Source organism: Cervus elaphus, chromosome 23 (genome assembly GCF_910594005.1).
Source record: "Cervus elaphus chromosome 23, mCerEla1.1, whole genome shotgun sequence".
NCBI lineage: Eukaryota > Metazoa > Chordata > Mammalia > Artiodactyla > Cervidae > Cervus > Cervus elaphus.
The window spans coordinates 42,448,884-42,476,644 of record NC_057837.1 but is presented as its reverse complement, the minus strand read 5'-3'; the positions used below and the strand labels follow the sequence as shown (position 1 = coordinate 42,476,644).

At 50.6% G+C, this 27,761-nt stretch overlaps 1 protein-coding gene across 5 annotated transcripts in view; it reads right to left on the bottom strand.

Annotated features, from left to right (window-relative positions):
- Positions 1-6,654: 6,654 nt before the first annotated feature.
- Positions 6,655-27,761, bottom strand: part of SYNDIG1 (synapse differentiation inducing 1) — a 104,454-nt gene continuing 83,347 nt past the window's right edge. For all 5 annotated transcript variants that reach the window (XM_043884782.1, XM_043884787.1, XM_043884783.1 and 2 more), the window contains exon 4: positions 6,655-7,805. In XM_043884782.1, the coding sequence (XP_043740717.1) occupies positions 7,647-7,805 (159 nt within the window). In that variant the 3' untranslated portion in view covers positions 6,655-7,646. The remainder of the gene's footprint in view (positions 7,806-27,761) is intronic.

The following is a 27,761-nucleotide window of genomic DNA, read 5'->3' as shown; positions in this document are numbered from 1 at the left end:
GAAGAGGAAGGGCCTTGTCTTCTGAGATGAGCTCCGTTCAGCCTCCGAGCCTTAGTTTCCCTGTTTGTGAAACAGAGAACTAATCGCACCTGCAACTGCATCACAGGGCTTTCTCAAGAGGATCAAATTTAATCAGATTCAACAAGCTGTGTATTAATACAACACTTAAACTGCTTCCCAAATGACTGGTGCTGAGGGAATACACGTGCGCATAAAATGAGATGTTGTTCTCAGAAGAAATGGAAAATGCAGAGGAAGGCACATTATATCAGCGAGCAGGATGCAGGGCTGAATTAGTGATAGTGAGGCAACCACGGCCCCAGGACTCCTGTCTCCATAGCAGGCTGTGCCCTTCCTGGCCTGTGCCCACCCTGCCCCCAAGTGATGAGGGTCCATCACATACCCGCAAAGGGGAGAACCCAGCCCCTCCTGTTGGAAGTGGAGACGGTGACCCCTGGGCTCAGGGGCTATGTCTTCTGAACCTCCTGGTGCCTCAAGCTCAGCAGAGTACCTGGCACAAGCTCAACCTCTGAGCTTTTTTTAACCATGAAACAAACTAGACGCTTAGTGACCAGTATAACAGTTTGAGAACCACAGCCCCCGCCCCACGCCTCCACTTGCTTCCCATCTTCTTCATCACCTAAGGAAGCGTTACTACTGTTTAGCTTTTCCTCCTTTGAACCAGGTCTGAATGGACATTGACAGGCATCTTCTGGGATGTGTGTTTCTGCTCTCCGCCATCTTGAGACTCAGTTAGTTAACGTTCCCTCCGGGGCAGGACTGATGGTGGCGGGTGCAGTCAACTCCGCTGAGTGCAGGCAAGGGGTGTGGGGGCAAAGACCCTGTGTGCCCAGCCGAGGAGGAGAGAGTTGGGAGCCTGTGGGAGCCTGAAGGCCAGGCTTGGCGACAGCTGCACCGCCTGGACCCTGGAGGGCGCGCCTGTCTCAGCCGGATGCCTGTGTGGGTGGGGCTGGGGTGTGTGGAAGCTGGGGGCCCCGACCAGATGGGTGCAGGATGCTGGGGTATCAGAAAGGGCAGAGGTGAGGACAGGCCTCCTGGGGCCGAGGCCGGAATCAGTCCCTGAGCACACAGCTGCCCCCCCAACCTCTCACCCTCAGAGGAGGCCTCCGCCCGGAGTGAGGGCTGAATTGCCCACGCCCAGGCCCCCCAGTGAGCTCCATGTCTCAGGATCAGGGCATTTCTAGGTGGGCTTGTCTGGTTCTCTGCTTGGCCTGGGTCGTGTCCAGGTCCTTGGCCTTTTCCCATCCAAGACCTTTCCAGGATGCATGTCCACCAGATACAGATGGACGAAAACTACAGTGGGCCTGGTCAAGCTAGACTGAGCACATCCCCAGATCTGATCTCCTTCTGCCTCGGTCCCCCGAGGACCCCTTGCTGTCCTTGTACTTGGTAGGCGCTCGACAAACTCCTGTCCGGCAGCCCTGAGATGCTGCACCTTGGGTTCGGTGCCGAAGCGACGCGGAAGGACCCAGAATAGATATGTCCTTTGCTGACCTGCTGACCTGCATCCAACTTGGTTTTCAAACCCCCTCCCCACTCTTCCTGGAGAGGGGGAAGGGATGACACCCTACCTGGGCCAGCTCTGGTCATGGGATCTGACATCCCAGCTATGAGCTGGGGGTGGAGGCGTGTGGCCCCAGGCCACCTCCCTGAGCCCGAGGTCAGGTCTGTCCCCTCCTCGCAGGTGACATTGAGGCAACAGCCTCTGTGATCTCCATTTCCATCTGAAACTGTGGATCCGATGGGCCTGGCACAGGACTGCTGTGGGTACAAAGCTGACTCTACTTGCCATGCCCTCTTCAAATATAAGGCTCGTGTAATTTTTAAAAGACCTGGGATCTGAGAGCCCCCAGAATGCCAGATGGAGGGCTGGTTTGGGAATGGGACCAGCTGGGCTTCTCTTTGGGCCTGAGGATCTCCGTCATGGGGTCCTACATTTCGCCCATATGGGCCAATGTGAGGGCTAGGGAGGCGGAAGTGGCCTGAATCTGTTTCTAAATCTGATGCTGTTGTTGGACACTGGTCATTTCCAGCTCCTCTTTCACAGGGCCTCTTGAGTGAGAAAATGTGGCTGAGCTGGGAGATTTTATAGCCCTTCGCTCACCTCATTCCTGGAGCAAGAGCTCCATGCACTAGGAAGCTCTGCTCCCAAGGCCAGAAAACACACACTTTATAGAATGTGCTGAGGCCACATCCGGGGAACAAAAACATCACACTAGGTGACTGAGAAGGTGCTCAGTCTTCCCCAACTTGTTCGACCTTCGAGGAGCTGGAGCCCAAATATGGATTCTCTGGTGGAGGCAGACAGACGGCAGCCCAGGTCACTGTACGCTGTTCAGCTGAGTCATGAGCTGAACTTTGGCCACCTGAGGAGTCACAACTGAAGGCCTGAGGGAATGGAGAGCTGCATGTCATGCTAGGATTTTGTGGGACCCCCCTACCAAAGACTTGCAGGTATTTTATCTATCGTCTATCTACCTATCATTAAACTGGCCCCAAATGACCTGATTCCAGTGAAAACTCAGGTCCCCTAGAGGCCACGGGGCAGTGAATACCCTCCCTGGCATTTACATGGCCCCCACCGAGCACCTTGAATTCAATCAGTCTCTGCTGGTCAGTAGAGTGGCTGGCGGAGGCTGAATTCAGACACATGAACCTCTCTCTCTCTGGCAGGGACGCGCAGCCCCCCTTGCTGCCTGCTGGTGGGATGTGCACCCCTGGGTGACGAGGATGCTGGGCTGTGCTCAGCTAAAGGGACAGTCATCTAGGTGGTCAGGGGCTGGTGCAGAGAGGCAAAGAGGAACCGCGGCCCAAGGCTGGAGTAATCTGGAGGCTGCTTGCTGCTGGGCTGGGTGGGGGCGGGAAGCCAGAGCCATTTCAGACCAGTATACCCGCCCCCTGGAGAGCCCGGGCTGCCCCCCAACCCAACCTCTGAGGGTGTCCACCTGGGGCTGCTCCTTGAAGGTCCCCACATTCTGCTCCCGTCACCCCAACCACACATCCTGATGCCCGTGCTGTCTTCTCCATCCAGCAGATTCGGTCAGATCTTCAGAGCCCGAGGGATTTCCCTGCCCTGTGACTCACTCAGGACACTGGCAGGGAGCCCCAATCCCAGGGGTCACCACACCCTGCTGAGCGGGACAGCTGTACTTGCCCTTGTCATCCACCTTGGAACCTGTGTTGAGGCTGCGGCAGGCAGACCCCACCTGTCGTTCCTCAAATGCCCTGTGCATCCTCACCCACGTGGAACTCCGGCCCCTTCCCGTGGGTCAGCGAGATGACAAATTCTTTACTTGAGTTGAACCCTTGTCTAGTGGGGAGCTGGCTGTCCGCAGGCCCAGGTGTCTGTGGGTTTGGCATCTGCCTTTGCTTTGCTACCAGGAGCAGAATCTTCAGGGGGTAAGAATCTCAGGGGGTGAGGCCCTTGATCATTGAGGGGAAGCTCAGCTGATTCTGAAGACCAGGGAGGGGCTCTCAAGAGGCCAGGGGGAGTCATCACAGCCCAGGCCTCACGCCTCTTCTGGCGCCAAGGTCATCGACAGCAGAGCACCGACGTGAGCGTGGTCTCTAGTTGGTCAGAGATGGGACAGCTGCCTTTTGGAGAGGTCAACCTTAGCTCAGGGTCTGAATCCATACTTAATGGTTTATTGACAAAGTGGGTCAACAGATGTCAACATCCGTGGCAAAAAAGGCAGGTGGACTTTGAGGGGATGAAACAAAACTGTCCTCAGGGCTGGTGCTGAAGCCAGTCTGCAGGGCCCCTGAGGGCTCCTACAAAGTCTCAGGGGCCCTGGAAAGGCAGCTTAGTGCGGTGGCCACTGGGCATTCATGTCTGGAAGGGACAGCAGCTGTTGGTTGATGAGAAGGTGGCCCATGGATGATTTTAAACCCAGAGTCTGCCCCAAATGTGAGGTGGCCTCTAGCATCTGGAGAGGGGCAGGACGACTGGCAGGGCTGAGGGATGACCTGCCCAGCTCTCGGTGTCAGTGGGCCCTGTTCCCAGGCGGCCGTGTGGCCCCACTGTGGCGTCTCTGCCGAGCGCTAACGGCGCAGTGACTGAGGGGCGTGGCTTCCCCTACAAGGCTCTCCTTAGGACCCAGCCTTGTTCCCTGGAGAGAGTTGGAATAACTGGGCAAGCGGGGAAGCCTGGTGAGGTAGGGGTACCTAGTGGGGGGACACCTGGTGAGGTTGGGGGCACCTGGTGAGGTTGGGGACACCTGGTGACGTTGAGACACTGAGGGGATGCCTGGTGAGGTGGGGACACCTGGTGAGGTGGGGGCACCTGGTGAGGTGGGGATACCTGGTGAATCAGGATGCCCAGGGAAGCAGGGGAGAGAGGGGTCTGGGGCAGCAGGAGACCAGCAGGCCACAGGCATCTGCAAGGATGTGGGAGGGCCTCACTTGTGCGAAGACGACATTTCCATGGAGGTCACCTAGGCTCTTGCCCACCCTGCCCCACTCACCCCACCACCACTGCTAGAGACATGCTGAGAACATACACAAGTCTTTTCGGATCCCTAAGAGTCTTGACCCACTAACATCTGGGCCCAGATGTGATTTCACTCTTTGAGAACCACGGCTAAGGCCATGTGCCATAAGAGGGGTGACGGATTAGGATCTGGCTGTTCAGGGGCAGCCTGACTTTGTTGTTTCCGGGGAGTGTGACTCTGGGGAGATTACAGGCTCTGGTCTCCATTGCAGAAAGGTTTTGACAAGAATGCAGTGAGCTGGCCAACTGGAGGCTGTGCCCTCAGGGAGACCGAGGAGGCGACTTCCACCGGGCACTTTGTGGCCTGCAGGGGCCACCGGGGTGGGCCTGTCCCCGCTCCACAGCTGCTGCGTTGGTGGTGCTGGGCGCATCGCCTTCTCTGACCCTCAGCTCTGACTCCCAAACCCTTGGCTCTCTCAGGACTCTGTGGGGAAAGGGCCCAAGGGCTGGGGCAAGGCCTGCCTGTGATTGCGGGTCAGCCTGGGTCTAGGGAGCACGGCAGCCTCATACTCTTAGAAGATGGCATGCGGGCAGCAGCGACTGACACAGTCCCCTCCCCGGCAAGGCCGAGGGGGCCACAGGGGCCATCCTTAAGTGAGCTTCAGGGCCACATGCGGCCGATCATCAGTCGTCCTCTGATGGTTTGGCCCTGACCCCCACACACTCAAGGCTACAAGGCACCGTGTGTGGTCATGGTGCTGGCCCTGGGAAGGCCTGGAGGGGCTGAGGGCATGGGGAGGCCTGAGTGTTTCAGACGGAGGCTGAGGGGACAGAGGATGGAGGTGCGGTGGCAGCCCTGAGGGGAATAGAGCCCCCGATGGTGGCAGGGCGGGTGGGAGGCACATAATCAAAGCCAAAGATAGGCAACTCTGGGCACCGCTTGAGTGAAAAATAGGCATTTTAGGACAAATACAAAGAGCACTTCACACAATGGCTCATGATGAATGAACTGGAGAGGCTAAGTTGAAAGGATGGGAGGGTGGCACCAAGCTGGGGGACGGGTCCTTGGGGCCTGTGATCACCCATCTCTGCACCCGGTGGCTGAACCTGGCCTTCAGCCTGCGTTCAGCAGCATCCTCTCTCATCACCTTCCCCGAGAGATGAGGACCAAGAAGTGTGCCCACCTGCCCAGGATCACAGGTAAAACCTGGGTTTGTTCGGTCCCAAATCCAGTCTCTCGCATCAGATTACTCCAACTCTTCCAGAAATCTCTGGGCTTCTTCCATATATCCTGTTTTGAGTGTGGTTGGTTTGTTGTTGGTTTTTTTTTTTTTTTTTGGCCACGCCGTGTGGCTTATGGGATCTTAGCTCCCCGACCGGGGATTGAACTTGTGCTCCACGCGTTGGTTCACGCTGGTTGGTGGACCACCAGGGAAGTCCCTAGGGCATGTGTTTGGAGCATCCATAGATGCAAATACCTGATGGATCTCAGTTTTGACCGAGGAAGGCAGTGCTAATAATTTTCAGAATGGGTGTGTGCTAAGTCGCTTCAGTCATGTCCGACTCTTTGCGACGCTATGGACTGTAGCCTGCATGGATTTCTGTCCATGGGATTTCCCAGGCAAGAATAACTAGAATGGGTTGCCATTTCCTTCTCCAGGGGATCTTCCTGACCCAGGGATCGAACCTGTGTCTCCTGCATTGCAGGCAGATTCTTTACCTTTGAGCCACCAGGAAGTGTTTAAGGTCGGCGAGAAGAGCAGCAGGTGAGGGGATCAAACCTGAGTCCTTATCCCAGGACTGTGGTTCTTAATTTCCACTGCACCCTGAAATCACCAGGCTGCATCCCTGATCAATCATTTAAGATTTCTGGGGCTGGGACCCAGGCAGCAGGGCCATCCTAAGTGCCATGGGCGGAACCACTGCTCTGGAGCGAAGTCCTCCGCATGCGCTGAGGTATCAGGATAAAATATTTACGGACATGTTCACGTGGGAATGTCAGTGCCTGGGGATGCTGTGACCCCCCGCCAACCCCAGGACGCCCCGCTACTGCTCCTTGTGGCTCTGCAGCCACTTAAACAACAAGAAAAAAAGCTTCAGTGAAACCCCAGGATTGATATTAATCAGAAAGTCTAAGCTAAAAGAAAAAACAAAAAATCTAGAAGATAATTTTTGTTAAATAATGAACACTCGTGAAACAGCCATGAAATGGTATTAAAATGTCTGTGATTACTTATTTCTCAGCATTCATCTGATAACTGAAGCAGCAGGAAGCAATAGTTGCACTTAAAAAAATGACAAGAAAATAGCTATTCATTTAGTCGTGTCCTCAGTAAGATCACTAGTGTCACTGTCGTCACCAAGGTGTCAGCAGGTGGGGAGAAGCATACCCCGGGGTGTCCGCGGCTCCTGGGCCTGGAGTTCCTGGAGCAAACCTGGGTCCTCCGGGGAATAGTCCGGGGAGGGGCCGGCCTGCCCCTGGCCCCAGATCAACGAGGACCCCAGGACTGCATATTGCTGCGTGGTGGCTGCGGAGGTGGGCGTGTTCCAGAGGAGGCCTGACATTCCTCGGCCAGGGACAGCATGGAGGGAGCGACGTTCTGGGCCTGGGGGCGATTCTGGTTTTGCTTTCTCAGGGCTGGACTCGTCTGAAGACCTGTGACAGCTGGGGGTCCTTCCAGCAGCTGCTCTATCTCTCCCCTTGCCTGGCCTATTTCCTTCCTGCAGGGACGATGCATGGACGGAGGGCGCGGTGCTGTCAGGCAGGGCCACCGGCAGGATAGCATGTGTCCCCTGCCCTCTTCCTGTTGCACCATATTCCAAAATAAATAAATAAATAAATGAACACGTGTTCCTGTTTGTCTGTTGCTAATGCTCTGGCATCCTGGGCACTGGCCATTAATCCACCATCTCCGCAAGGAGATGGCCTTGAGGGTCAGGATCTTCGGAGCATCCACTGGGAATGCGTCAGCAGTGCCCCATCTGTCCCAAGCTCTACACAGTGCTGTGAAAATGATATGAAAGGGTGAAAACAAAGGAAATCCATAAATCCCAGGGTTTCGTGGAGTCATTGGCGATGACTTACACTGTGACAGCCTCACACAGGTGTATCTCCACCTGTGTGTCTACCCTGGCCAGCCCTGCTCCTCTGCATCCGCACACGACTGGCCCAGGCTCCTCGTGTGCCCGGGGAAGCTCATAGGTGGTTGCTCTTGGAGAGGTAGGCGATGAGGGCCACGGCCACACCCACGTAGATGCCGGTCCCTATGGTGATGGAGAGCACAGCCAGGAAGAGGGCCCGCCGGGAGCTGGTGCTGGCCTGGTGGAAGTCCCCCTTGGCCACGGCTTTGTTCGTCTGCAGAGGGAGGAGGGAGAGGAGAAAGGGAGCCAAGATGAGCGAGGGGAACAGAGAGGGTACTGGCCGATGGGAGGCCATGCACGCTCCCAGCCTATGGGAGGGGAGGCAGAAGGGCTGTCACTCACCACTGTTCCCCCCCCGCCCCCCCCCTCCCCGCCCCTGCCCTGCAAGGCAGGCAAAGCTTAAAAGAAAGAGAGCAAAGCTCCAGGGATCCCCAGCCCCTGGAGTCCTGGGTCTCAGGCACCAGGATGGAGGGTGGGGACATTATAACTTGGTGCCTTCTTCTGCCTGGTAGACACTCGAATGATAGTTCTACAGTGTGTTCATACTCACCTCCTCTAGTCCTTACAGCATAGGGGCCCACAGGGAAGGAAAATGTAGTTCTTACACCTGGAGAGGAGCCTGCCATCTAAGATCATCCAGTCTGCTGAGGACACTGAGACTCTTCAGCCAGTGGCTGGGGATCTGGGTGCTCCACGCTCCCTTCCCGCCATGGAGGGGGTGGTAAATTCACCCACCAGGGAAATGACTCTGGTTGAGACCAACGCCTCTATTTCTGGTCACCCAGTTGCACAACGACATGTTGGTTTCACTAGATTCACATTCCGTGGGGTCATGAGTTGGAGGGGATCGTGGAGGCTTTGGGTGTTGTGTTGGATTTGGTGCTTTGTGGTGGTGCCCACCTCCCCACCGCCAGCCCCGTCCTCCTTGTCCCCGTGACCAGTGGGGCACTGGGTTGTGGGGACCGTATATGGTTCAACTGTGACATCATGGAGGGCCGGCCCCCTGAGTGATGGCAGATGAGGGTGGAGGTCCCCCAGGGATAGCCATACCGACATCGTAGCCCTGACCTGGAAGTCATCCCAACATTCAACCACAGCAGAAGAATAGACAGCAATGGTACCTGAGGCAGTGGGTTTCCCAGGTGGCTCAGTGGAAAGAAAATCTGCCTGCTAAGGCAGGGCAGCTCTGTTGTAATGGAGGCGCTTAAGTCTGCTCTGCCCAGCCTCGTGGCCACGAGCCACCTGCGGCTACAGAGCAGTGGGGTTGTGGTGAGTGCGACTGTGAGTTTTTAATATCATCTGATTTAAATTAATTTAAATGTAAATAACTAAATGTTGGAGGCCACCATGTTGGGTAGCAGACACCCAGAAGAAATGAGCAGAGGGTCCCACAGGGAGCAGGGAGGAGAGGAAGCCCAAAGGAAGAGGGCAGGATGAACCCAAAGGAGGTGGAAACCCCGGAGGGTTGGTTCAGGCATCAGTGCTGGGGAACTGGTGGTGGTGGGGGGGTGGTGTCCCTGCAATCAGAAAGTTTCACATACACATCTGCCTCTGCATTTACCTGTGCATTTACTTTGGTGGCTCAGTGTCAGGCAGAGATAATGAAACAGCGGCAAGATAAAGGAGGCTGGGGTGACCCTGTGAGGGGGGAAGGCCCGTGAAATCCACAGATGATGGGGTCCTTAGGACTGGGGCGTGGAGTGGGCGTCCTGGCCGGGGTCCACTGGCCTTGCTCCCAGATGGAACCTCTCAGGGGCTGATGCTGGGCTCCAGGTCTCAGTGACACGTGGCAAAGCCCAGAGCTCCATCCCTGCTGGGGTACCTCCCCTGACCCCCAACCCCTGGGAGATGATGCTCCCAGGGTCTGGCATTGGACTGACTTTCCCACAAGCTTTTGCCAAAGTCCTCATTTCCTTTGGCTGCAAAATACCCACTGTTGTTTGAGGTTCAGGAAAAACATGACTTTCTCTGCAATATATCCCTGTTTTGATTTTCTTTCTTTTTTCTTTTTTCGACCACATGGGTTGGGGGATCTTAGCTCCCCGACCAGGGATCAAACCTGGGCCCTAGCAATGAAAGCATGGAGTCCTAAGCACTGGACCACCAAAAGTTCCCATTGCTTTGTTTTTCTTAAGGGTATTTTGTATTTTTATTATTAATGTTATTTCTACGGTATCTTATTTAAGGGGCAGGAACCGCTAAGGTTGGATGAGTCCACATCCACGTGGCTCTCTGCTCGGGTTGAGGGGCCGGGTCCAGGTACAGCTGGGATGGACTGGGCAGGACACAAAGCTGGTGCCAGACTCCCATCTCCAAGGAGCGTGAGGGACGCACTCTCTGCCTCCGCAGCCATCTCTCTGGAAATCTAGAGCACGCTGGGTGCTTTATGGCTCATTTTTCCTCTAGCACCAATATTTGTCGGGCTGAATTACATTTCTTTGCATTATCGCAAAGCTGATTTCCCTTATTTATTATTGTCTCCTGCTCGCTGTGCGCCGACGGGCACTAGGAGCTGTGTGGGAGGAGGAGGTGACCGTGTGGCGGTTTAACAGGCTCCTTCGGGGAGGGAGACCCTCTGCGGTCACGTCTCACTCAGCCCCACACATGCATTTCTTAGGTGTGTTCAGTTCCACGTGCATTGCTATGACCCCTCTCTCCCCCTTTTATTTATTTATTTTTAAAATTTTATTTATTTTCAATTGAAGGATAATTGCTTTACACTATTGTGTTGGTATTCTGCTATTCATCAACCCGAATCAGCCATAGGTAGACATATGTCCCCCCTCTTGACCCTCCCACCTCCCTCCCCATCCCACCCTCCTAGATTGCCACAGAGCTCGGGTTTGAATTCCCTGAGTCATATAGCAGATTCCTACGGGCTATCTATTTTACATAGGGTGATGTCTGTTTCCATGTTACTTTCTCCACATATCCATGTAAAGCAACTTTTCTATTTTAACTTATTAAGAAAAATAAACGTTGTTAGTTAGGTCTCAATGGCAGACATATCAGCTATGAAACAAATGTATCCCCCATGCATGAATGAAACCTGATGGGAACACAGCCCCTCCCCCCCGGCCCCCGCAAGGCCACCCCCCAACCTGGCCTTGGCTTGGGTCACAGATGGAACCCAGGCCTTAGGACCAGGGAGTGGAGTGGGCGTCCTGGCCGGGGTCCACTGGCCTTGCTCCCAGATGGAACCTCTCAGGGGCTGATGCTGGGCTCCAGGTCTCAGTGACATGTGGCAAAGCCCAGAGCTCCATCCCTGCTGGGAGATACCTCCCCTGACCCCCTACCCCCGGGAGATGATGCTCCCAAGGTCTGGCACTAGACTGAATTTCCCACAAGCTTTTGCCAAAGGAGGGGCTTCCTATGGCGGCGTTTGTGGGCCCCTGTCAGCAAGGTTGTTTTGTAGGGAGCACGACAAAAACATCAGCAGGGGCAACGGCCCCTGTGCCATCTTGTGTGGACGCCTGAGTGGCCTTGTCTCCATCCTCCATCCTTCAGCTGAGCTTAGAGGAGTCCCAGACCTCATGGCTCCTGAGAGGCACCCCCTTCCCCATGCTCCTCTCCCCCGCTGCAGGCCTCTCCCCATGCTGGTCACAGGGCCCTGCTGCACAGAAGCCTGCCTTGGTTACCCCTGGGGACGAATCATTATGAACTCATGCTTAGCTTAATATAGGCACAGATGGATACAAACAAAAATAATTTTATAAACAGACTACTTCTATATACAAAGATGTTGTCATTGTTTAGTCAATAAGTTGTGTCCAGCTCTTTTGTGACCCCACAGACTGCAGCCTGCCAGGCTCCTCTGTCCATGGGATTTCCCAGGCAAGAATAATGGAGTGGGTTGCCATTTCCTTCTCCAGGGGTAGACACATGTATTTCTACATATAGAACTAATAACATGTGAGTATACACATGTGTATTTCCTATTTCCTGGCTCTGTTACCAAGAAAATCCAGAACCAATGACACCCTAGTAGCAACAAGCACACCCAGTGCCTAGACTGCGGTTTCTAAAACCATTTTTCCAAGAGGAAGGACTAGACCTCCGTGGGGAAGCAGCTGCCTTTACAACTTGGGCAGGAAATATACAAGACGAGCCTAGGGTGGCATTTTAGAGTACAGGAAAGGGAAAATACTCCAAGATCAAAAGGAGAGGGGCATGTCAGGGGGACATAGGAAGTGCTCCCAATGGTCAAGTGACAAAACTTTGGGTTGGCTGAAAAGTTTGCTTGGGTTTTTCTGTAAGACAGCATGGAAAATCCAAATGAACTTTTTGGCCAACCCAATAATGTAGTATTGGATTATAAGTCAAAGTGTAAAATAAACATCCATACTGATGTTTGGTATGGATGTTTGATCCATACTGATAAATAAATGATCGGATGGATCAGTTCCCTGGAGAGAAGAGACAAATCTCCCTTACAGACGAATTCCAAATTATCTAGGTAGTTCCTCCACCCTCAGGGAAGAGAAGCACAAGCCCCACCTGTGGACAGTGGACAGCATAGTGACATCCTAGGGCTGAGGATGAAACAGAGAGGGAGGAAGAGTGACTCTGGGGTGGAGAAATCCGACAGTCACAAGCCCGGCCAGGCGACCAAGGTCAGCATCTTCAGCGACAGATCATGTTGATGGGGTTACAGCCCTGACCTTCGCCTCTGTGCTCCTCCTCCCCAAACCCGTAACCCCAGTCTGAGCAGGAGGAGAGCATCCAACAGCATCCCATTCTGTACCCAACCAGGGCTCCTGGCAGCTGTCAGTCATCAGAAACAAGGGACACCTAAGACACGGTCACAGCCCAGAGGAACCCAAGGAGGTCTGACCACCCAGTGCTGGGTGGATCCTGGATGGGACCTTGGGGCAGATAGAGGGCCCCAGGCAGCTGCTAAGGCGATCTGGACAGGGTGCTTAGAGTACGACGCTGTGGTAACACCGGTCATCACCTGGGACAGAGGAACCCCACGTGAGATGCTGATGAGGAAGCCGTCAGTTCTGCACCACCTCTGTCCATTTCCTGCCGAGCTAAACTGGCCTAAGATAAGCCATTTATTTAAAAGGCAGGGTATGGATGGGGCAGGTGAGAGGCCCGACTGGTGCACGTTGCCTGGGCTCCATCCCTGAGAGCCTGGGGGAGACAGAGGGAACTTGGGACGAACATACCTGCTCAAATCCAGCCCTGGTGGGACCTTGCTCAGCCCTTGAACTAGTTACTATTTCTCTGCGTGTCTGGTTCTACTTTCTTCCCTAAAGCAGAGTTATAACACCTATCTAGTGGGTACGTGATGATGTCAGCACAGGATACCCTGACTTACTGCTCTGCGGTAAGAGCCACACAGGCAATTTACTTGCCTGGCCTTACTTCCTCCTTCCTGACACCACAGAGAATGACTGCTGTTAATATTGGTTTCCATGAATATACCTTTAATACAACAATGAATTATGGAGATGTTCAAACACACAGGAAAGGTAAAAGCTCAGCTGAAGGATGGAGGATGGAGACAAAGCCACTCAGGCGTCCACACAAGACGGCATAGGGGCCGTTGCTTTTTGTCATGTTCCCTACAAAATGACCTTGCTGACAGGGGCCCTCAGATGCCATAGAAAGCCCCTCCTTTGGCAAAAGCTTGTGGGAAATTCAGTCCAGTGCCAGACCCTGGGAGCATCACCTCCCAGAGGTAGGCAGGTCGGTCAGAGGAGATTAAAGATCTTTAAAACCCAAGAGGGGAAAATCAGACCTTTCTCTTTAAATACCCCTTGGGGACAAGAAAAATTCTTCAGAACAAAAACATCAGAGCCCGGAGTGCTGGATTCACACTTAATCCACCATTTATCTTGACAGCTGCCCCTTGGCCCTCCAGCTCCCTTGGCTAGTCTGTCGGTTTGTTTGTTTTCAGCAGCCATCACTTTTGCAGATATTCATCCAGTGGTGAATTAGAAAAACACACACTTCTGTTTTTACCTGCCACCATAGTGCTGCTTTAAATAGTTGCACGTTTAGCAGTGATTGTCCTTCCTTTAAACAATCCACTTTTGCATCCACAGCCGGAGGTGAGGGCTACCAGCAGACTCCTGAGTCCTCAGCCATGGGTGGCGGGGCAGTTCTGCAACCCTGCTGGGATTGCTGTTCCCTTTTACAGCCCGTCTTCCCAAGGCCGGTCAGGAGGGTCTGTTTCTCAGCCCTTTGATGAACTCTGGCAATGTCTTCTATCCCCCGCTCACAGGAGGGGAAGTGAGGGCAGGTTCTGTCTTTTCACTCAGAAAGCCAAGTCCCCCAAAGCCCCCTCTTCTCGGTGAGTGGCCACACTGGGAGTCTGGTTCCACATCCAGCCCTTTGGCCAAGTCTTTTCATAGGGACCTGTGGCCACCTCTCTGCCCAGTCCGCAGCCTTCCCCGTCTGCCTGGAGCAGGGCTCGCAGCCCCTTCCCCTCCTGTGAAATGGCTGGCTTGTCCCACTGCATCCCAGTCTCTCTGTCACAACCTGTTCCTTTTGGCCTGTCCTGGAGGTGCTCACCTGGTGAGACCTGCCCTGCTGGTTGCTGGATCTCTGGACAGTGCCTGCTGGGGGGACATGTGCTCTGATTTTTGTTGGTTTGTTTTGTTTCTGGAACACCTGCTTCTCGTTCCCTTGATTTGAAACTTAGTGACTTGTTTGGTACCACATCTAGGAGGTAAGCATTGGAGAAGACTCACCCCGAGGCCTGAGCCCATATCATGCTCGAGTTTTCCAGGTCAGTGGGAAGGTTCACGAAGAGGATCCAAGGGCCAGATGGGATCCCGAGGACAGACCTCTTTGAACTGGCAGGCTCACCTTCCCCATCTCGCCAGCATCGTTGCTTGTCTCAGGGGAGAGATTGTTAGAGTGAAAGGAAGGGAACGTGGGGGACCCCAGGAAAATCCTGCTCTGGGTAGAAGGGATTTTATGTTGCCTTATATTTAACTGGGCTTCCCTGGTGGCTCAGATGGTAAAGAATCTGCCTGCAATGCAGGGGACCTGGGTTCGATCCCTGGGTTGGGAAGGAAATGGCAGTCTACCCCAGGATTCTTGCCTGGAGAATCCCATGGACAGAGGAGCCTGGAGGGCTGCAGTCCACGGGGTCGCAAAGAGTTGGACGCAAGTGAGAGATGAACAGAAACATGTGACACACACATATGTACTGTGTTCTGGGGCTGCTCTGTACCCACGGGTGTGTTCGCTGCGTATGTGGCAGTTATGCTGTGTGTAGCAGGTGCTGGGCCTAGACCCCTTGGCAGGCCAGTGCCCCATCCCTGCTGCAGGGCATGGCCAGCATCTCTCAGAGGGCACTGGGGATGGCCTCACTGCTGGTCCAGGGAAAAGCACCTTGAGACCCACCGTGGTGCTTGGTAAAGTGAGCATGTCCTTCTGAGCTTTGGGGCTCCATCTAGGATGATGAACTAGAAGTGAGTCAGCAAGGTATCTGGAAATACTCGCTCTGGAAGGGCCAGCCCTGACATCTATGCCTGTGCCCTCAGGGGCCCCAAGCTTGCTGGTGCCGAGGACACTGCCAGATACTGACCATAAGTGGGCAAACCTGGCCTCAACTGCACTCCAGTGCATGCTGCCAGGGGCTCGGGCCAGCCTTGCCCCAGTCAGTCCAGCTTTGTCATCCTCAAACTCAATAGCAGAGGAGCCCATCCTGTTCAAAGTCTCACTAATGACCCAAACATTGATTTCTGCCTTTACCATAATCCACCGGCTCTTTTTAGGTTCTTAGGACATCTGTTCAATGACAAAGAAAAAAATAATATCACTTTTCCCCTTATAATGAATAAAATTGCCTGACTCCTGGCCAGGGTATTTTGGGGTTGCAGACAAAGGAACACTAGGGTGGCAGTGGGGTGGGGGCTGCAAGTTAGGTGGCAGAGCCCGGGGCCGGCAGCCACTGGTGGAGCTACACAGAGTGGAAGGCCAAGGCCCCATGTTTGTATGCAGGGCTGTGACATCTGTCCAGACTGAAGGAAAGGTGTGCTGGGTCTGTTTGGAGGTGAACTCGCCAGGCGGGCCATTTTCAGGCCTGCCTCCTCAGTGAATATTTACAATGGCAAGGAGCTTGCTGCAGGCCCCCGAGCACGCCATGTTCACATTAACCTCAGCCCATCCCTCGCTCCTGATTTCCTGGGGGGACAAGGACCAGAGCAGAAATACGAAGAACCACTGGAAACGATGGGAAAGATTGTTCTGAGCTGTGGATGCCGATAGCCACTTTACCAACCAAGAAGAAAATAAAAAACTTCACAAGAGCCCTGGTGTACACTCCAGGGACTTCCAAAATGCCATGGCTTCTCATGGATTCATTTCAGAAGGAGGGAGATGGTCGAGAGCCCCTGTCTCTGGAAGCCCGGGCATCTCTCCCACACCCTCATCCTCACTCAGCTGCAGGAGACCTGCTTCCTCCTGGAGGCACTTCTGTTTGCTGCCTTCTTTCCTCCAAACATCCGAAGGAAAGGGCAATGTCCTGCTGCTCTTCTCTGGTAACTCCAAATGTCAGTCTGAAGCTACCCACACTACATCTCAAGGGCTTCCCACGTGGCTTAGTGGTTAGGAATCTACCTGCCAAAGCAGGAGACTTGAGTTCAATCCCTGGGTTGGGAAGATCCCCTGGAGGAGGAAATGGCAACCCATTCCAGTATTCTTGCCTGGAGAATCCCATGGACAGAGGAGTCTGGAAGGCTACACAGTCCACGGGGTTGCAGAGTCGGACATGACAGAAAGCCTGAGTCCATTGCACACTACATCTCTTCCTGGGTTTCCAGCCTTCCTTGACTTCACAGACAGAGGCTCCCAGGCCAGCCTTTAATTCTCAGCCTCACCCCGTGGATGACATGGGGGTGACTGTGACGTTCCCCAGTAAACCTTCTCCCCACTCATCAGGAGCCTCAGTCGTTACTCTTCCAGACCTTGCTCACTGCTCCATCTTGCTGTCCTCTCTCTCTGTGGAGTCTTATTCTTTGTTGCTCTTTATGGCTTTTCCCTTGAATCCAGTGTGTCTAGTAGTAAAATCACTGCAGTTGATTGCTTCAGAACCACCTGTGTTCTGGTCAGGAGATGCCACAGCTCGGGGGGTCTAGAAGCAAGTGGCGCTAGGAGTGGTTCTAGGAGTAGGTGGTGCTCCAAACTAGTCCTGAAGCCTCAGAACAAGGGGGTTGACCCCCACTCATGGCCCCTATCAACACACGGGCCGGGAAGAAGGGCCATGTGGGGCTCCACAAGGAAGATGCTCCAACCCACCTGGACTCTAGGTTCACAGCCTGCGTTTGCTTCAGAAGAGCCCTGGCCACCCCCAAAAGCTTCCCACAAGCCCTGGCAGCTGGGGCGAATTCCTCTCCTTTTTCCCCAAGGGATTTTTCCATCAGAAGGGGGCTGAGCAGCTAAGGATGGCTCGGGAGCTGGAACAGGGAAGCTGTGTCCATGATTCGCCCACATCCACCGCCTTCCCTCAGTTCCCTGGTTCCCAGTGGGGACCTCTCCCCTCTCACCCGAGTGAGTTAAGTACAAATGATCGAAAATGGCTTAATATCCACATTGTACACCCAGGACATGAATAAAAGATCTAAAGATACACCACAGCGGAGAGTGCTGTTTTTCCGTTTTTTTTTTTTTTCCACCTCTGCTCTCAGCCTGGAGGAACTCCGTGCCCAGTGATGTGAGCACTTTATCCTCCGCAAGCATGTACACTGTCGACTGCGGGTCCCGCTCCTGGGGAAGATCTGGAGTCCTGAGGGCCCATTCCTTAAGATTCCTTCACCTGGATATCAAACACAAGCTCACAAAGGTCCCTTCCACTTTGGTAGCAAAGTATCTTGCTGTTGAGAATTGAAAGTTTTCCCATTTCTAAGGGTGAAAATGAAAACCAGTGTCAGCTCCAGGCACTGGGATCGGGGAGATGTCACACTTTTTAGCTGTTGGAAGACCGACCAAGAGAAAGACTTTGTAAGAGCAGGGAAACACCATCTTCCTCAAAGGACTTCAGGATATGGAGACACCTGAGTGTCCTGGCCGCATGTAGACCCCATCCCAATTACATAAAAATGCCTAAGATGGGGCCTAGACACTGAGAGCTAGTCAAGGTTCCAGGTGATTCCAATATACAGCCAAGGAGAGAACCACTGTTTGCACAGAGAGATGGCAATTCAAGGGGAGTCAAGTGTCCTTGCTTTCAAGGAATTGGTCCATTTCATCTGGGTTATTGAATTCATGGGCACAGAACTCTTCAATCTGTTGAAATCTCTTTTTCTTCTCTTAAAGTCCAGGGCATCAGTAGTGATGACCCTTTCTTTCCTGGTACAGGTAATTTTGTTCTTTCTCTATTGGTTAGCCTGGCTAGCAGTTTATGAATTTTACTGACCTTTTCAAATTGCATTGATTTTTTTCCCTTTTTGATTTCTTTCAAAGAACTGGCTTTTGATTTTGTTGATTTTCTCTTTTTTCCCATTTTCAGTGTTAATTGATTTCTCCTCTAATTGTAGCTATTTCCTTCATTCTGTTTGTTTTAATTTACTCTTGTTTCTGTAACTTCTTAAGGTGGCCCCTTAGGTTACAGATTTTAGATCTTTCTCTTTTTTTAATATATGCATTTAATGCTACAAATTTCCCTCTACGTACTGTTTTAACTACATCCCACAAATTTTAATGTTTTATTTTCACTTAGTTCAGAATATCTTTAAATTTTTCATGAGATATCTTTGACCCACGAGTTATTGAGAAGCGTATTTTTAAAGTGCCAAGTATTCAGAAAATCCCAGCTATCTTTCTGTTATTGACTTCTATTTTAATTCCTGTGTGGTCTAGAATGAACTTTATATTTTTTTCTTTAAGGTTTTTTAAGAAATAAATTTTTATCAGAGTATAGTTGCTTTACAATTTTATGTTAGTTTCTACTGTACAGAAAAGTGAATCAACTATATGTATACATATAACCTCTCTTTTCTGGATTTCCTCCCCATTTAGGTCACCACAGAGCACTGAGAAGAGTTCCCTGTGCTATACAGGAGGTTCTCATTAGTTTTATGTTTTATGCATAGTAGAGTATATGTGTCAATTCCAATCTCCCAATTCCTCCCACTCCTCCCCTCCTTTCCCCCTTGGAACCCACACATTTGTTCTCTACATCTGTGTCTCTACTTCTGCTTTGCAAATAAGATCATCTGTATTATTTTTCTAGACTCCACATGTATGTGTTAACATATATTTAACAATTTTTAAGGACTGTTTCTTGGTCCAGAACACAGCTTAACTTGGTGAACACCCCATATGCTCTTCAGAAGCATATGGATTTGGTGGTGTTGGCTGACTGACAGAACTGTTCAGGCTGTCTATATCTTAACTGATTTTCTGTCTACTTGATCTAGCAAGTACTGACAGAGGGGACTGAAGTCTCCAACCATAATTGTGTCTGTTTCTTCTCTCAGTTCTGTAGTTTTGCCTCATATCTCAACTCTGTGGTTAGTGCATTCACTTTAGTTTACAACAGTTATTTCTTCTTGGAGAATCAATCTCTTTATCATTATGCAACATAACCTGTTTATCCTTGATAATCTGCCTTGTTCTAAGGTCAAATTTGTATAGCATTAACATAAGATACTCCAGATTTATCTTGATTTGTTTTAGCATTGTATATACCTTTTCCCATATCATTGCTTTTAATATTTACTTTCAATCTGTCTGGGCTTTATATACAAGTTTTTTAAATGTAGACCGCATATAGTTTACAAGTAGACAGCATATCATTGGATCTCATTTTTTAAAAACCAGTCTGACAATCTCTGTGTTTTAACTGGTGTGTTTAGACCAGACAAATCATTTAACATATAAATGATATTAATATAATTGAGGACTTCCCCAGTGGCTCAGCGGTAAAGAATCTGCCTCAATGCAAGAGCCGCAGGTGACGCGGGTTTGGTCCCTGGGTTGGGAAGTTCCCCTGGAGGAGGGCATGGCTGCCAGTCCAGTATTCTTGCCTGGAGAATCCCATGGACAGAAGAGCCTGGTGGGCTACAGTCCATGGCGTTGTAAAGAGTTGGATATGACTGAAGTGATGTAGCATACACACACACACACACATGCGCGTGATATAATTGAATTAATATTTACCATCTTTGTATATTCTTCCTTTGCTTTACTTCTTTTTTCATTCCTGTCTGGTTTTAACTGAGCATTTTGTGATTCCATTTACCTCCTTTATTGCCTTATCATTTATACATCCTTTTAAAATTTATATCTCAGCTGCTAAGCTTACTATTTGAAAAACAGCACCATGTTGTCTCAAGTATAGTGCCAGTACCTTATGATGGAATATTCCCAAAATCATTCCAGTCACTCCTTCAAAACCTTTGTCACTTTTCAACTTTTACATGTTTCCTAATTGCCAGAGCATGGTCACTATTACTGCATTTCCCCCCCTCCCCCCATTCTTGCTTTAAACAGGCAGCAATCTTCTAGATAAATTAAGAAAAAGAGAAAGAAAAATTATATCTCACTTTTATTTATTCACTTTCTGCTGTTCTTTTTTAAATCAATGTAGATCTGGTTTTCTGACCCATATTGTTTTCCTGATGCCTGAACAACTTGAATATTTTTCTAGACCTCAGGTCTGCTGGCGGTGAATTCCCCCTGTTGTTTATTCAAAATCAATTTTATTTATCCTTGACTTCTGAAGGCTATTCTCCCTGGATATACACCCAGGTTGGCAGGTTTTTGTTTATTTGTTTTACTCTCTGAACACTTGCAAGATTGAGTTCATATTCTTAGTTATGTGAATTCTGAAGAGAAGTCAGCCACAATTTATTTTTTTTAAAGGAGAGATTTTATTTTTTTCAATTTATACTTATTTATTTATATGGCTGTGCCAGGTCTTAGCTGTGGCAGGCAGGATCTTCAATTTTCATTGCAGCATGCGGGATTTTTAGTTGCAGCATGAGAACTCTTAGTTGCGGGCTATGGGATCTAGTTCCCTGAGCAAGGATTGAACTTGGGCCCCCTGCACTGGGACTGTGGAGTCTTAACCATTAGGGAAGACCTTTGGCCACAATTTTTAATCCTTGTTTCTTGGTAGGTAAGGTGTTTTATTCTCCTTTTTGGGCATCTTCAAAAATTTCCCATTGTTTTCAATTTCTTACACTTTAAATATAATACATGTAGGTTTTGTTGTTGTTTTTTGTTTGTTTAATTCTGCTTGATGCTCTCTCTCTGCTTCTTGGAACGGTGATTTGCTATCTGTCACTAACATTGGAAAACTCTTGGTATTATTTCCTCTTCTTTTGGTATTCCAATTACACATGTTACACCATCTCCTGTGGTCTCACAGCCCACAGTTCTTGGATGTTGTGTTCTTTTTTCACTTCATGTTTCAGCTTGGGTAATTTCTTTTGGCCCATCTTCAAATTCACTGATTCTTTTCTCAACTGCGTCAAGTCTACCAACAAAATATCTTCATTTCTGTTATTGGTTTTTACTTCTAGCACTTCTTTTAGTTTTTATCTCTCTGCTGACATTACCCAGATATTCATGCATGTTGTCTACCTTTTCTTTTAAACCCTTTAACATATTGGATATAGTTATTGCAAATGCTCTGATAATTTCAACATCTGAGCCATAATCAAGTTTGATTCTAATGATTGCTTTGTCTCTTCAGACTTTTCTGGACACCCAGTATGCCTTGTGATATTTTTTTGAAAGACATCTTTATAGGGAAGCAGATATTAAAGCTAACAGGTCTTTTGTGTGAGTGGTTATGTTAATCTGGCCAGATGTGGAGCGTGTTTGATGTTTGTTGTAGCTCAAAAGTTTCTTGTACCAAAAACTTCACAGTCTTCTAATGTCCATATTAAAATTTTTTATTTATTTTCTGATTAACTTGTTTGACCGTATCGGGTCTTAGTTGTGGCATGGGAGATCTAGTTTCCCTAACAGGGATGAAACCCAGGCCCCCTGCATTGGCAGCTCAGTGTCTTAGCTACTGGACAACCAGGGAAACCCTAATGTCCTTATTTTTGTCTTTCCTCTTGGCTTTGGGACTTCCCTATGTCCTGATCCTCAAACAGAGTATGTGTCTCATGTCCCCTGCTCACATCCATGGTTATCATACTGGAAGCTTATATCCACAAAATGGAAAGGTGTGGGGGAGGGAAAGCCCTCTGACCCACTAAGTCTTGTAACTGGAGCATGCAGTTGGTCAGGGGTGTACTCCACAAAGTGGGATGAATTCCATGATCTTTCTGTCCCTCCTCTAGAGTAGGATCGCTTCCCACATCAAAAGCCTGCCAGAGACCACCTGGCATCAGCTATGACTACAAAGGAAGCAATGAGATTCCAGCAGACTCACCAACAAAGGGAAATGAAGCCAAATCACAAAAGAGTTATTTCAAAATATGAATAAGCAGGATGCTGACTTAGAAATGCAGTGTTTGAGTAAATCTGAGAGGATACATCTTGTAAACGGCCACTTAACAGCACAAGGGAACCAAATCAGTGTTACCGGTATGCCCAGCCAAGCTCAAACCTTTGAAGCACAAGCACTTATGATGCAATAAATTCTTTACTTAAGTGCAAAAGTAAATGTGACAAGCTTTCCCAGTACTCTGCTTTTAGAATCACAAATGAGATGCATGTTGAAGATAAATAAACGCTTTAAGATGAGTGTCTTTTGTTGAGACAGTTTCTATTTCTTTCCCTACACACACATACTGGAAGGCTGTAGATATCTGAAGAAATATGTTAACTTATTTTAAAAATCATGTAGGGACTTCCCTGGTGGTCCAGTGGTTAAAAATCCACCTGGCAATGCAGGGGACGTGAGTTCAACACCTGGGCTGGGAAGATTTCATGTGCCACCGAGCAATTAAGCCCTTGTATCACAACTACTGAGCCTGCACCTTCTAGAGACCGTGCTTCACACAAGAGAAGCCACCACCCCGAGAAGCCCATGCCCCACAACTCGAGAGTAGCCCCTGCTCGCTGCAAGCAGCAGTGAAGACCCAGCACAGCCAGAAGAAATCACTTAGCATATTTAATACTGTCACTTAGCCTTACCACCATAGTGCTGCTTGCTAATTGAAAATTCACAAGATTCTCAGCCCTTCTGTCTTCACTAGGCAATGTGTTTATCATCAGTGTCACGCATGCCAAGTTGCATTTGATAAGTTTAATTGCTTTGGAGCAAAAATACCCTTTACTTTTTACTATAAGAATGCCATGACCTCATAAACTAGAAGGCATTTTAGGTTTCAGAGGGTTTGCTAATTTGATGTATTCTTTCTGAATATAGTATTCAGGAAAGAAAGCTGTTTCTTTCCTAAGAGTATCAATGTTATATATCTAATTTTCCTTCATCCCCGTCAATGCAGCTATGACAGGCTGTACTTTCCCCAGGATGGTAGCCGCAATGTTTTCCCTTCCTCACAGTCTTCTGGAGCTTTGACTCTTATATTCCCTCCCATGAGTCTGGGTGGACCATTACCAAGGCCTCGGCCGGCAGCGTCTGGTGGCGGTAATGCGGCATGGCTTCGGAGGCTGGGTCTTACCAAGGTGTGCTCTGTCCTGGTATTGTGGGACACTCGCTCTGGGCGCCCAGCTGCCACGCCGTGAGGGAGGTCAAATCAGTCCACATGGAGGAATATATGGAAAGGCCGTGTACTGGGTGCTCCTGTGGACAGATGTGAAGTCCCAGCCAACAGCTAACATCAGTGCCCAGACGTGGGTGTGATGAAGCCACAGAGGTCCCGGCCTTGAGTGACCCCAGACACGATGAGCAGAGACAGGCCTTCCCCACAGTGCGTCCTGGATCCCAGCCATAAGCACGGTGTAAAAGTCGTCTTATGCCACAAGGCGCAGGGTGGTTGGCTTTGCAGAAATGACTGGATCGGCACCCAAAATAAAAGGCAGAGGCTTCTCAGAAAACCAGAGGTAGGTATGGTGTGTCAAACACTTTCACCGCAGAACCAGGCAGGAGGCATGGAGGCTGTGAGCGTTTGAGGAAACCATACCAGCCTGCCTGAGGCAGCAGGACTCTCCCCTTCTGTAGAAGTCTCAGGGCATTTCTCTGGAGAGGCCTGGGTTTGTACCTCGTATTTCTTGGTGCATGTCCAATGAGTCCACTTAGACATGGGGGCCTCAGCTTCCTCATGGGCAGAACTTGCCAGTGTTCTGTGTCCCCTGCAGGGTCTGAATCCCTGAAGAAGGCTCAGGGTCATTTCTCCTCTGCCCCAGCGCTGGAAACTGCACCCTCTGTGAGTTTAGACAAGAAAGTGCAGCTGGGTCACACTGCAGGGATTCGGCGTCAGGCGTGTTCTGGTCACTACCCTGGAGATGGTCCTTTTATCTCTGGAGGTTTGTAGTCTGATAAGCTCATGAAATAAGAAAAGTTAGCCAGTAAGGGCTAGACTGGGGCTTCCCTGGTGGGTTGGTGGTAAAGAATCTCCCTGCCAATGCAGGAGACACGGGTTACAGTCCATGGGGTTGCATAAGAGCTGAACACGGCTAAACAACAATACAACGACAACAGGGGTTAGACTATCACATAGTGACAATGTGATATCTCTCTGACTTTACAAAGCTTGCAAGCACAATGTATGGGTAAGGTCCTTAATTGCATGTGTGTGTGTGCGCATGTATGGCCCCATTTATGCCACGTAAAGGCCAGTTCCTAGGAGACTGTCGGTGGACACGAGCACAGGAAAGGCAGATGGAGCAGGGAGGGGAGAGCTGTCTTGGGCCCACAGACTTTCTCTCGGTTCCTCCTTTTTTTAAAAATAAATTTTTTTTTCCACTTTATTTCTTTTTAAGTCTTTATTGAATTTGTTTCAATATTGCTTCTGGTTTTTGTTTTGGTTTTTCGGCCCCAAGACATGTGGGATCTTAGCTCCCCAACCAGGGATCAGACCTGCAACCCCTGTACTGGAAGGCAGAGTCTTAACCACTGGACCACCAGAGAAGTCCCTCTGTTTTTCCTTTCGTTGGTGTGTCTGCCCCTTTTGGAAGTAGTCTTTTTCAATAGTCTTGCCATCCTCTTCTCCATTGTAAGAAACAAGCAACATCTTTTGGAGGAAAGTGCCTTTCTGGCTGGGGAATCAGAAATAGCAGACTAGTCTGAATTTTGCTCTTCCCTGTTGCCCACCCCTTCCAGACAATTTCTTTTGCTGGGTCCCACCTTTCGGTCAGGTACAATCTGGCTGACCTCTGTCTTTCTCCTCTCATGACCTCCTAGAAGCCGAGGAGGAAAGGACACCGATGAATGGCGTGCATGCAGGGACCTGTCACCTTCCGTTCACTTAAGGACAGCTGCACCAAGCAGACAGCCTGAACCCTGACAAGGGACCGTGGAACCTGGGGGGCCCGGGGTGCCGGCTCAGAGGGGGCCGACCAGTCCAGGTCCTTCCCAGCCACCAGGAAGCTGGGGGTTCCAACAAGTCAGATGCCTGCTCTAAACACATACTTTTTCACTTTTGCAGTGTAAGTGATATATTATACACCTTAAATATGTAGTTTTGTCAGTTATACCTCAATAAAGCTGGAAAAAGTGATAAACCCAAGACCACAGCCTCCCTCTAGACCCTCTGGCAGTTCTAAGTTACAGGGGTTTCAAACAAGGGCCCCAGGGCTCAGGTGTGACCTGCACCCCCAACTACACCCCAAGGTCTGTTCCTCCTCCTGGAAGAATCTGGGACTTTGCAGAGGCCGTAAGTAACTGGAGGAAAGGAGTGTTTCCTCCATGTCATTTGCTGACTCTCTTTGCTGTTGTTTCTGGAAGAGGCTCCTGAAAGCTGACATGCAAAGGCGGGGTCGGTAGGGGGGCGGATAGGGGGCGGGGAAAGCAAATTAGGAGGGGAAGGAGTGAGATGAAAAGAAGTAAGAGCATCTTCCACAAAGAAGAAAGGTCACTGGAGCTATTTCCAGCATGTAACATATTCCATTAGCTTTATTATGTGGAAGACATTAGCATTACGCACGGCGGGAAGGGACATTTTCATACAGAGCTTCTTTTGCCAGCTTCAAAGATGATAGTGAAATATGAAGATAATGGGATGATGTCTTTCTCTCCTCGGGGCTTTGTGGGCTGGCAGAATAACAGGCTGGAAGGAGCATACTATGTGGGCCAGAAGTGACCCTGGCAAGAAAAGGACATTCAGGCTGAGCTCTCGGTACTGTCGTCCCAGTTCTGACCCGCAGCCATGCTGCAGGACCACTTTTCTGGCCCCTCTGGGAGCCCCTTCAGGGCTCCACCAGGACCATCCCTCTGGCTCCCCTGGGGCTGGGGGCCATTTTCACAATGGGGAGAAAAGCTAACTTTCAGTTGGAAGTTGGTGAACATCACAATGAATTCATTTCCCACCCAAGCCCATGGATGCCCCCGCTGGCCTGCTGCCTGCCCTGGTGGGATCTAAGACCTGCCAGCCCCCAAACCCTGCCCCCGCCAGATGACACTGCTGGTAAAGAAGCTGCCATTCAATGCAGGAGACGACAGGGACGTGGGTTCGATTCTTGGGTCAGGAAGATCTCCTGGAGGAGGGCACGGCAACTCACTCGAGTATTCCTGCTTGAAAAACCCCACGGACAGAGGAGCCTGGAGGGCTACAGTCCATGGGGTCACAAAGGGTCAGACACGACTGAAGCGACATAGCGTGTACACACACGCGCACATCCCTCCGCTAGAGGAGGAGGGTGGGGAGGGGAAGACCACCCAGCTGTCCACACTGCCCGAGCTGAAAGAGGACATCCAGGACTCTGAGGCAAGGAGGAGGTGGGGGTGAAAGTGGGTGCTACCTCAGGGGTGGTGTGTGGGGGTGACAGCGTGCTGTGTCCCCAGCAAAGCCGCCTGTGAGGGGAGGCCCTGAAGGGGAGGACCTCGATCCGCGGGTCTGTGAACAGGACAAGCAGGCTCAGGGGGGTCCGGGGGGTCCTGGTGCTCGGCCTCCTCGGGAGTGTCCCCCTCGGGCTACGTCCCTCGGTGTTAGGGTGTCGGTGTTTAAAGGAGCATCGCATGACTGTGGGGAAGCATGATGGACAGAGCATCTGATTAAACAGATGTTAAAATATCACAAGGACACTGCGTCACCTACTTAAGGTACTAATGTCATTAAGAATTCAATAAAGAGGCCACTGAAAGAACTCTTTAAAAAAATAAGCCACTGACTTCTACGACTTCAGAGAAGCCACTTCACTGCTGCAGTGGAAATGTCTGAGCATCCATGCTTTCTAGGATTTTTCTCCTAAGGTATTGTTACCTTCTGTTCATTTCTTTCCCCGACATGCCTGTTGGGCTACACTCATCTGCCTGTAATAAATAACTTTATTGCAAGCATTTAAATGGGTGAAGCAGGACTCCTCTTTGACAACAGCTTGTCAGCGAGGACCTGAACTATGTGTTTGTCTTATCTGTTCACAGACCGCCTTCAAGAAGGACTGAGGAAGCCTGACTGTTTTCTGAAGGCCAGGGGCCCCTTCTCACCCCGTTTCCCAGCTGTTTCCCAGTGAACTCACTGTCCCCATCAGGGCATCCTCTCAGCTCAGGAACTCATTTCAGCCAAGGAGAGTGGGCGACTTGGGGAAGAGGTCTCTCTTTCAGGCCCCTTGTTCCTGGACTTGCTCCCTTGTTTCTGTCTTCACACCAACCAGGCAGACAATTGGAGTGTGTTTACGAGACTCCTGTTCAGGCCACAGACCACAAATACCACACCCTGGAGATGCAGCTGACTGGACAGAGAGGCAGCCCCCCATCCATCCACAGCCCACCGTGAGCTGAAAACCTTCAGCCACGATGTCTGATGACAGACAATCATTATAATTCTATGCTGGGAGCTAAGGGGGAAGAGTTCTGAGTTTAGATAAATTTAGAAATATAGCTAAGCCCGATTCTGCTTGAAGCCTTCCCCTGGCTTTTGAACTCTGTTAAGTTCCTGGGAAATAAAGTTAATCGTCTTGCAGGTTCATAAAGGTTGTGCCGAGAGCACTTTTACATCCTGCTGCCCAGGCAATTCTTCAGTTTTATGGCTTGTGGGGCACCCGCCTTGTGCCTGGGATGTCCCATTTCTCTGCTGAGAGACAAGGGCAGCAGGTGGGCTCCGGTGGGGGTTGAAGTCTTCCTGATTAGATGGGTGGGGTGTTTAGGGCGCACCCGATCCTGTCCTGGCACCAAAGGGCTAAGTCC